The following is a 10,171-nucleotide window of genomic DNA, read 5'->3' as shown; positions in this document are numbered from 1 at the left end:
GCATCTGACTCTTGATCTTAGCTCAGGTCTTATCTCAGGGTGGTGAGTTCAAGCTTGAGTTGGGCTCCACATTGGGTTCTGTGCAGGGCACGAAACCTACTTAAAAAAAAATGTCTAGCATATAATGAGCACTCAGTAAATATTAGTAGTTATTTTGTCAGCCCTTGGCTGTGACTGTTACCCTTAGCAAAGCTTTGCATATTCTTCACACTCTGTGTTCCTGGGCCACTGACTTCAGTGACAATTGAGGGCTCTTTTTAACCTTCTGAAGCCTGGGCTAGAGAGATCAAGAAAGGATCTAGAAGTTTCTTCGTCATCATCATCATCATCATCATATCTGACATTTGCTGAAAACTTCCTGCTATGCTGGATGCTTGTATATTTTATTTCATTCCACCAACAACCCTACAAAGTCTGTATTATTATTCACATTTATAGTTGATGCATCAGGCTCAAAGGGATTAAGTTACTTGCAGTCCAAAGTCATGTGGATCTTTTCCCTGAATTGAGGATCATCTCAATCTAGTCACAGGCTGTATTTCTAAGGATGTGGTATGGCCAGAGAGAAGCATCTGGGTGAGTTGTAGACAGCTACTATTTGCTTGGTTACCTGCTGTCCTCAGAAACCACTCTCTGGTTCTCTATACTCAGCCATCTTGAAGGAGACTTGGCTTAGAGGTGGCCATCTGGCATCAGCTCATGCAGCTTTTGTGAAGTCACATGTGGTCCCGCAGTTGCCAGGAAAAAGGATGCCTTGATGAGCCAAAATGCAAATTCTTTAGGAGAGGAAAAGTGGAAGTGAGCTTGTTCACACTGTGCAGGGCTCCAAGGAAATGACACAACTCAAGAGACACAGTGTCCTGCCACTAGGCTCCATCATATTACAAGGGCATTATTTTGCATTTGATCATAAACTTGCCTCCTAATAGTTTGCCTCGTTGATCAGTAAGAGAGGCAGAGGTGACCCAAATTAAAAAAGAAGTTAATATTTAAAATACTGAAGCTGGGTGCTTCCAGACACTAAAAATGCAATCCATTGGGAAGCCAAGGCAGTACGGGGATGGGAAGCATGTATTATTCCTCATTAATCTCCAGAGTTTCCCTTATCCTGGAGCTAAGTTGCTCAAGCAAGTCAAGGCCAAGAGAAGGGAATTTGGGGATCTTCATCTAGTTTGCACCCATCTGAAAGGATGTCTAGGACTTTCACTGAGGTTTCTAAAATCTCTACTTTGGCTATTTGTTTTTCCTCTTCCTTCTTTCTCTTTTGTTCCTCTTTCTGCTTCTTGTTTTCTTTCTTTCTCCTGGTTGTAAGTTGTCCAGAATGCCTGCTCACTGTTCTGGCCATCAATTTACAGTGGCCCTCGATGCCTAAGGGAAGGCTAATTTTCTTCTAGCCAAGCCTAGGACTGGGTTACCTGGACTTTGAATGTCCTTTTCCTCTATAAATTCCTGTCCTACTTTTTGCCTCTCCTAGACCTTGTAAATTACACTTACAATCAAGGGATGGGGTCTAAGGGATCTTGCAATTGTTGGCATTTTAGATCAGCACAATTAATGCCATTTCTTATGGAATATTGTCTTGGGAGTTTGCATAGAGCATTTAAAAAGATTTAAAAAATTTTTTTGAATGTTTATTTTTTTAAATTTTTAAACATTTATTCATTTTTGAAAGGCAGAGGGAGACAGAGCTCGAATGGGGGAGGGGTAGAGAGAGAGGGAGACACAGAAACAGAAGCAGGCTCCAGGCTCCAAGCCGTCAGCACAGAGACCGATGCGGGGCTCGAACTCACGGACTGCGAGATCATGACCTGAGCCGAAGTCAGCCACTTAACCGACTGAGCCACCCAGGTGTCCCTGTTTATTTATTTTTGACAGAGAGAGAGACAGAGCATGAGCGGGGGAGGGGCAGAAAGAGAGGGAGACACAGAATCCAAAGCAGGCTCCAGGCTCTGAGCTGTCAGCACAGAGCCTGATGCGATGCGGGGCTCGAACTCACAGACTGCGGGATCGTGACCTGAGCCAAAGTCGGACGTTCAACTGACTCAGCCACCCAGGTGCCCCAAAAACAGATTTTTTAGACTACTTAAAAGTCCTTTAGAAACACTATTAGAAGTTAGATAAAATCCAAATGTTTGAAAATTCTAAAGGAAATCTGCCTGATTTGCTGAAAGCCATATTTGGATGCCTAAGGTGAGAAGCTCTGATAAATTCAAGCCAGATCAGCAGCTAATCCTCAGGCCAGAGGAAGCAGACTATGGACTCTCCTCAAATGAGGAGAACTGAGTCATCTATTGGTAAGGCCTGGAGAAGTACCACACAGGCTTCTGCTTGAAGAAGGTTGACCAACCAAACAGTTCAAGGAAGAAGCAGATTCCATTTTGGGGCTGTGATGATGATTCCCTCCTTTCAAAAGGGGATCACTGAAGCTGCCAGCACTCCCCCCTCAACACACACACACACACACACACACACACACACCTATTCCCAAGGTAGTCCCAATTCTGGAACCTTCCTGTTTGGGTTTCTTACAATGTTGTTCAGTGGTTCTCATATCCTCTATAGAATTCATTAAAACACATAAATTGCCAGGCTGCACTCCCAGAGTTTCTGATTCAGTAGATGTAGGATGGAGTCTAAGAATTTGTGTATCTAACAAGTTCCCAGGTGATGCTGATGCTGCTGGTCCAGGGACCATACTTTGGGGGGACCAGTGGGGTAGTTAATGTTCAGGCTCTGTAATTAGAGTTCCTGGGTTCAAAGGCTGGCCCCATCACTCATACAGTAGAGACTCTAGAGCAAGTTAACTTCTTTGTCACTTTAGCATCTCATCTGTTTATAAGAAAATGAGTATAGGAATATTACCTGCTTTGTGGTGTTGTTTTGAGGGGTAGATGAGATAACGCATGGAAAGCACAGATAGCTACATGCAAGTGCTCACTAATTTCGGTTGTTGCCAGTGTTATGTCTCCAAACACACCAACCTTGCAGAGCTGTTCTCAGGCCAAGGCCTTCCGGATCCACTTGCCCACATAGAGACCCTCTGGTGTTCCCGGGTGCTGGCATTCTGCAAGGCTTAAGGAGGCTCTACCATTCGGACCTTACTAGATGCCCTTGGTCCCGAAAGCACCTGCACACGGAATCCTCACTTATGAGTCTTTCTCCAAGCTGGGTATTCAAAACCTACTTTTGCTGTCACTGAGTCCCCTGGCCTCAGTGTAGGCATCCATGTGAACATTTTTATCAACGCCCTAGTTGTGCTTTTATGTTTGGTGACTGCAAGACAAATAAACACAGACCAGAGAATCTTGCCTGCTATCCCAAGCACTAAATTTTATATTGGCTGAATTTGGATGCGTGCATTTAGACTCCCTAATCTGCTTGGGTTTCCAGAGCTACAGTGGCTTCTAGATATTTTGTACAATTTCCTCTTCCTCTGTCCTCCCTTATAATTTCTAAAATTAAATTTTAAAAAAAATCAAGGAAAAGTCAGAAGAGTTCAATTGCTAGACTTGCTTTTTGTTTTTATTATCAACAATCAAGTTAATGGTACACTCTTGGAAAACTATATGCACATGTAGAAATATTTCCCTTTTAAATAGAAGCATTCATTATAACACATATAAATAAATTTGAAAATCTGAAACATAACTTATGACGCTTATGTTCACAAACATAGTCCAACAAGAAGAAAAAAGAAATCAGACAGACATGCACCTGATAACAAAAATATATACCATTGTCTGAACCTTGGTCTCTCTAAACACAAAGGAATTGAACCCGTGAGAACCTTATTACTCCATAAAGACACGCCATAGAGACTACAAGAAGAGAAAAACATTATACGGTCACGTAGAGGAGACGGTCTGTACTGATATTAACACGATACAATTGAGTCACAGAACACAGTTGTAGAAAGACACGGAAAAAGTTAAAGCCTCAACATTCAACTAATATCTATAGTTTGTGCCTTTTAAAATAAAAACAAAAACAAAAAACAAATTCCAACAGAGATGTCTAATCTGCTTGAAGAATGGAATCATCAATATACAGTCCATCCACCATACAGGATGTGAGTCCATTTCCTATCAAACAGAAATGCAAACCGAGACACTTCTGCAAACTTGTGTGCACGCCTTTCTTTGCTCGGTAGGTTTCTCTGCAGCCAGTTGCGTGGACTGCAATTGACTCTAATCCAAAGCAGTGCCAAAAAGTTCGGTAAAAGCTGGTGGAAGAAGAAAATGCCGGTGGGAGGGGTGTGACAGGAAAGAAAAAAAAAAAGGGAAGAATTGCGAAATAGACCGTTCGCAGAGTTTGCGGATGAAAAGGCATCTCATGTATAGGGCATCTTTCAGGGCCGAGTGGCTGCAAAGATTCGGGGTTGGGAGTTGCAACTATGTGGGGTTCGGATGCGCTAATGGCAGGATGGTGTTGGCGAGGTGGGATAGGCAGGTGGGAGCGAGGAAGTCACCTTGGCCGCGGGGACAGTCTGCACGAGTCGTCGCCTCAGCAACCCGAACCCAAGGACACGAGGGGAAGGGGGGCTGGAAGGCACCCTTACTTTCCCTTGAGGAGGAGCCCCAAGGGAGTCTGTGCTGTCAGAAGGGCGCAAATTTGGGGGTTCACAAGATAGAGCCCTCAGACGGTGCTAGCTTCAGCCTCCCTTCTTCCCCACCTTACTTGTTTTCCCTTGGATTTAAAAGCCTTTCCGGGTTGTTTGCTTGTTTTTAAAGTGATCTCTGCCTTACTAAATTTTTTTTTTTTTTTTAAGTTGAGGGGATTGTTTACTTTTTTCTTTTCCTAAGCAAGTCGCTGAGTCGGTTGCGCGCCCCCCCCCCCCCATCTCTCCCTGTCACCTGCTCGGGCCACAGACACACATTCCCCGAGACAGACATATACCGACACGCAGACACAGCCCCCCTGAGAGTGCCCCCGAGTCCGGGCCGCGCTGCACACCGCCCCCCCCCCGCCCCGGTCAGCAGGCTGAGCCCTGGCCTGTCTGCGCGGCCCCGAGGCAGGTGCCAAGCCAGGGAAGTTTTGAGTTTTGTTTTGTTTGGGGGTTCACGATAGGGGGAGGAGTGGGGTTGAAATGGGGGCGCCATTTTTCTCTTTATTCTTATCGCGATAACTTCGGGTTCTCGGTGAAAAGCCGCGGCAGCAGCAACGACAATAGGCTTGGGCCTACCCGCTCGCCCGCTCGCCCGCCCGGACCCGGCTCGCCCGCCGCCGCCGCCGCCGCCGCCGCCGCCGCCGCTGCCGCAGGATCGCAGATCAGAACATACTGCTTTTCACTAAGGCGGCTTTGGCACCGTTGGGTCTTTGGAGCGAAGATAGGACACTGGCGAAAGGGCCCCCGAGAGAATCCGGGATGGAGGTGATGGGCCCGGGGCCGGGAGCCCAGCCTTGTCCAGGGCCCCCGGCTGCAGCCAGACCCCCGGCCGCTGCCGCCGCCGCCGCCGCAGCAGCCGCCGCCGCAGCCGCCGCCGCCGCCGCCGCGCCTCCCTTGCCGGGTTCACCTCCCGGGCCCCCGGGCCCCGCAGCCCCCGGGGCTCCTGCCGGGCTGGGCCCGCCGCCGCCGCCGCCACTCGCCCCGCAGCTGGGAGTGGGGTTGGGGTTGGGGCCGGGGCCCCCAGTGCTGTCCGGGTCGGTACTCTTGGCCTCTTTGCTCTCGTCGTCCCGGGACGAATCGGACTTCTTTCCCGAAGAGCCGTTCTTGGCCGCGGCCGCGGCGGCCGCTGCTGCCCGCTCCTGCTTGCGGAACTTGGCGCGGCGGTTCTGGAACCACACCTGGCGCAAGGGGAGAGGAGAGGCGGTGAAGCAGCGCGAGAAAGCAGGAAACCCGCAAGCCAAGCGCGGAGTAGGACGGCTCTCTTTCCGCATCTGTTTGTTTTAAACTCCTCGCGCGACGGGGACCCCTGCGCGCACCCCGCCACCAAGTTCGCCCCCGCGGGTGCGTCTTCGGAGAAACTTTCTTAGGGTCACCTGAGCATGCCAGGAAGAAGGCGGCTTGCAGGAGATGTTAAAAGGCCCCCTGTCGCCGAGATTCCCTGAAAGGGAAGCCTTTGTATTGGCCGGCCTTTGCTCAGTCAATTTCTTGAGCCACCCCAAACTCTCCATACCACTCTAGGCCGCAGGTCTAAGGTTAAACCCTAATTGTTTGAAGGAGGGTATCTCTGGGTTTGACGCTCGCCGCCCATCCTGGCCTTTGAGCCCGAGGTAGCGTACAATGGGGCTCATCTGGAGTGGCGCCTGGCCAGCTCGTGAGTGCACCTGTGTCCCTAAAAGGTTAGGGTTAGCCGCTGTTCATGACCTTCATGGAGTTGCAGCCCCTTTGCAAATGTGATCCCAGTCATAGTTACCCGGGAAAGACACCTATACTCCACGGTTCCAAGTTAAAAGAACTTGAGTTAGGAGGCAGAAAAACAAAAACAAGAAACCCACGTATGATACGGGGGCAACGTCTGCACCCCCGCCACAAGGCATTTCCTGTCCCCCAAAGCCCTGCTCATTCACGTCCCAAGACCCCGAAAGTCTCTGCAGGGCTACCTGAGGTGGAAAACGCTTTGCAGCTGTGCACGTACAAACACGAGCGCACGCCCCAACCCTTCCTCGCGTGCACAGCCCTTCTGGAACTTGGCCTCTCTGTTCGGCCCTGGAGTCCCAGGCCCTCGTGTGGAGAGGCCCGGGTATTCCGAACCTTCAGGAGCACCGCCCGCTCCCCGCCTCCGTACCCTACCGGGCCGGGTGTGGCGAAGCAGGGTCGGTTTCCGGGCGCGCATACCTGGACTCGCGCCTCGGTGAGGTCGATCTTCAGAGCCAGCTCCTCCCGGGTGTAGATGTCAGGGTAGTGCGTCTCTGCGAAGACCCTCTCCAGCTCTTTGAGCTGCGCGCTAGTGAAAGTGGTGCGGATGCGCCGCTGCTTGCGCTTTTCGTTGAGGCCGCCGTGGTCGGTGAAAAGTTTGTAAGGAACTGGGGGACAACAGAGGGGACAGAGTGTGAGCGATACTGTCTGGAGCGCACGGGCCGCGGAGCCGGAACGTGGGGACTCCAAGATCCGGTAGCGCTGGAGCGGCCACCGACGCCGGCGCGGAAGACTGGCTGAGAGGAGCTGCGGAGAAAAACCGTGCAAATTAGTTATATACCGAAACAGGCAAACTCCGGGCTTTGGCAGGGTCCCTCTTGGCACGAGCACCTTTGGGTAGGTTAAAACAGCGCGCCGGAGACGACTGAGGGCCGGGGCACGGGATAGTGCTTTGAAGAGGAAAGACGAGAGAGGAAAAAAAGTCCAAAAACATCAGTCGGAATATCAGGGAACTAGGGAAGAAATTACCCCATACTCCCACTGTTGGAACTTTTCAATTCTCAGAAGTTGACCCTGCCCAAAAGTTGGGGGAAAGTGCTGCAAAAAATAATGATAATAATAAATTTAAGAAATAATCATAAAAATGACCAGCGAAAGAGGTGTGAGCCGCTGTCGGTTCTTAAAAAAAGAGACACTGCCAGTAATGAGCTTTACTCTTTGTTATTTAATTATTTTCTAAGCTTTACGTCTCATCGCAAAGTAAATAAATTATGCCTATCATTTTGGCAGCTTAAGATAATTTTGTTGGCGGTTCGGGTGTGACTAGGATAGTGTAACCCTGTAAGTGAATTACCCCTCCCTGCAATCGCTTCTAACGTGATAAATTCTTTCATTTGTGTAAGCAAATTTCGTTTGGTAAATACTAAACACATTTCCATTTTCAAATGCAATCAAGGCTTCCTATATACGAGCGGAAAGGCGGCTTCCTCCGCTGAGAAAGCTGGCGGTCCTTACCTGCGGCGTACGGACTGCTCTGGTGGTCCCTGAGGGTGCCGAGGCTGCAGGATCCCGGCGTGAGGGACGGGCAGCCGGACGTGGCCCCAAAAGTGGTCCTTATCGGGTTATACTGGAAGCCACTGGCCTGGCTGCAGGAACTGAAGTCAGCATAGGCTGAAGCCAGGCTCGAGGTGTCCATCCCAGCCATACAGGACTCGTAGGCAGAGGAATTGAGGTAAGAATATTCCATTTTATACATTGAAAAGGCTCTGGATGGCTCAGCCAAGTGGAAAAATGAAATAAAAGATGGGTATGGAGAAGGTGGCTGGAGTGGGGAGATGTGCACAGCTCAACGCCTGCCTCCAAACTGGCCTCCTTACTACCAGCAGAGCCTAGTTTTATGAAAAAGCCTCCTATGAGATGCCTTGTCTGAGGTCTCTAGAGCATATAGTCCTCATAATAAACTTGGCTCTTTCCACTTGGACAATAGCAAAGCGGTTGGTCTTATTGCTGGCGCTTTTTACATGACAATAACTCATCCGTCTATTGGGCTGGCACTGGGGAACTGAGCTGTCCAACCTCCCTATCATTGATTCCTGCATCTCTAATTAGAATTTAATACCACACCATTACGCACTGAGCCCCTGATCCTCCCTTCTAACCAGCTCCCTGCCCTTTAATTCAATCACACTACTTGGAAATAATGAAAGTTGGGTGACGATTCTCCCTGATCCAATTTCCCCGAGCTTTTAAGCCTTTTTAACTGATCATATACCTTAGGCATAAATTGAGATAGTGTGTGTGTTTTCCCTCTTCTTCGTCCTCTTTTTTTTTTTTTTTTCTCCCCCTCGGTTAGGGAGAAGAAACCTTGATGTCATAGAAAACCTGTTTTGTAAGAGCGTTACACGCTCAATTTAACAACAAGCCTACCCCCCGAAGTGCATGAAATGTTATAAAGGACTGGGACATTGGCAAGACTCAGGCGCCCTGTAACATAGAGTAAGTGGGCCAAGGGGGTTTATGTGAAGGATAAGCGGATTTCTTTAAAATACACCTGGTAGAGGGGGTTTAAAAAAAAGAGAGCATCTTATAAATTGCATTTCTCGTCGCTGCTTAACGTGCTTTTTCTAGAGACTCCGTTTACACAGCTGTTTAAAAAATAAAACAACATCTGAGTAAAGCTCTTGAATGTGAAACATCTGGCTTGTCAACCGATGGCTTCTTTGAGGTCCGCTCTGGGTCTTTCTGCGTTAGCTCGAGGTTTGCATTTTTGTTGGTTTGGCAGTTCTGTGCGGTTTTGATTTTAATTACTCCATAGCTGGCAAGTGGGCAAGAAGTGTCCCCAAATGTGTCTCCTCTTCCATCCCTCTCGGGCATTCTCCTCTTTTATCACCTACACTTTTTCAGGTGCCCACAGCCCCCCACAGACCCGGGGCTTTGAAAAGAAGATTCCTGTCTGCTTGCCCTTCAGGTTTGTTGACCGCAGTGAGCACAATCTTTGCTCTTTAAATGCCCAGGCTGCAGGTCGGGCACTTTCCTTGTCCAAACTCCTCAGGCTCTTGGGTGCTGGCAGCAAGGTGCAGACAAAGAAGCGAGCGGTGATTTGTGGACCTCGGTGGCCCCATGATTTAAGCGGAGGGTAATTTTCATTTGGTTCGTTAGGCTCTAGCAGAATAAGGAAAACTATTTCATTAAATCCTTCCTCTCGGTGGACAAGAGGAGGAATGCTTAGTTGAATCGCCGTGTGGTGTAAACAAACCCTGGATATTTTATATGAATTAAATGTGTAGATAATTAGTTTTATTGCATTCATTACCCCCTTTATGTGCTCTGTAACAAGTCAGTAATTAAAGTAACAAACTCATAAAGTCTTTATAGGGGCATTTAGGCGTTCAGTGTTTGCCAAACTAAGTGGTTTAATTCGATGCTAGTGCTGGGGAGTGGATGGGCGCCGGCTCTCCACTGCCACCGTGTTTTATTGCGCACTAAACTGAAGCGGACGCTGTAATGGATTAAACAGGGGCTTCGGGCCCCCCAGCCTCGTGCTTCTCTGCTGGGTGAGTTTCAGGCTGGTTTCAGGTGATGGCGCATCCTCTGGACGCGAGGAAAAGCTAATGTCGGAAGTGCACGCAGCAGGACCTGCGGAGCAGCCTGGTGATAGTTTTATGGGGAGGGCTGATAGTTTTATTGCAGTTGTATGTTGTACAATGCGTATTTGATAAAGAAGGGCCCTTGGTGACCAGTGTGCACTTTTTTGTGCACGGGGGTGAAATGAAAATAAATGTGTACAAGGTTGTACTGCGCCGAGAAACAAATTGCAACGCTCTAAATGGTTTTTCTTTATGGTCACCAGACAAGAGGAGAAAAGAGATGCAA

General features: G+C 48.8%; 1 protein-coding gene across 1 annotated transcript; it reads right to left on the bottom strand.

Moving 5' to 3' along the window:
* Window positions 1-3,495: 3,495 nt before the first annotated feature.
* Window positions 3,496-8,289, bottom strand: PHOX2B (paired like homeobox 2B). Its single transcript, XM_058722741.1, has 3 exons — window positions 7,814-8,289; window positions 6,779-6,966; window positions 3,496-5,784 (listed from the first exon to the last, which is right to left on the bottom strand). The coding sequence occupies exons 1-3, from the start codon at window positions 8,052-8,054 to the stop codon at window positions 5,269-5,271; spliced, it is 945 nt and encodes a 314-aa protein (XP_058578724.1). The 5' UTR covers window positions 8,055-8,289; the 3' UTR covers window positions 3,496-5,268.
* Window positions 8,290-10,171: the final 1,882 nt, after the last annotated feature.

Source organism: Neofelis nebulosa, chromosome 3 (assembly GCF_028018385.1).
Source record: "Neofelis nebulosa isolate mNeoNeb1 chromosome 3, mNeoNeb1.pri, whole genome shotgun sequence".
NCBI classification, from domain to species: domain Eukaryota; kingdom Metazoa; phylum Chordata; class Mammalia; order Carnivora; family Felidae; genus Neofelis; species Neofelis nebulosa.
This window is presented reverse-complemented; position numbering and strand designations above follow the sequence as displayed.

Coding starts and splice junctions, on each gene's coding strand:
- PHOX2B (XM_058722741.1), bottom strand. CDS start 8,054: ATGTATAAAATGGAATATTCTTACCTCAATTCCTCTGCCTACGAGTCC. Junction 6,967..7,813: donor GAGCAGTCCGTACGCCGCAG/GTAAGGACCGCC, acceptor GTTGTCCCCCAG/TTCCTTACAAACTTTTCACC. Junction 5,785..6,778: donor TCACCGAGGCGCGAGTCCAG/GTATGCGCGCCC, acceptor CCCTTGCGCCAG/GTGTGGTTCCAGAACCGCCG.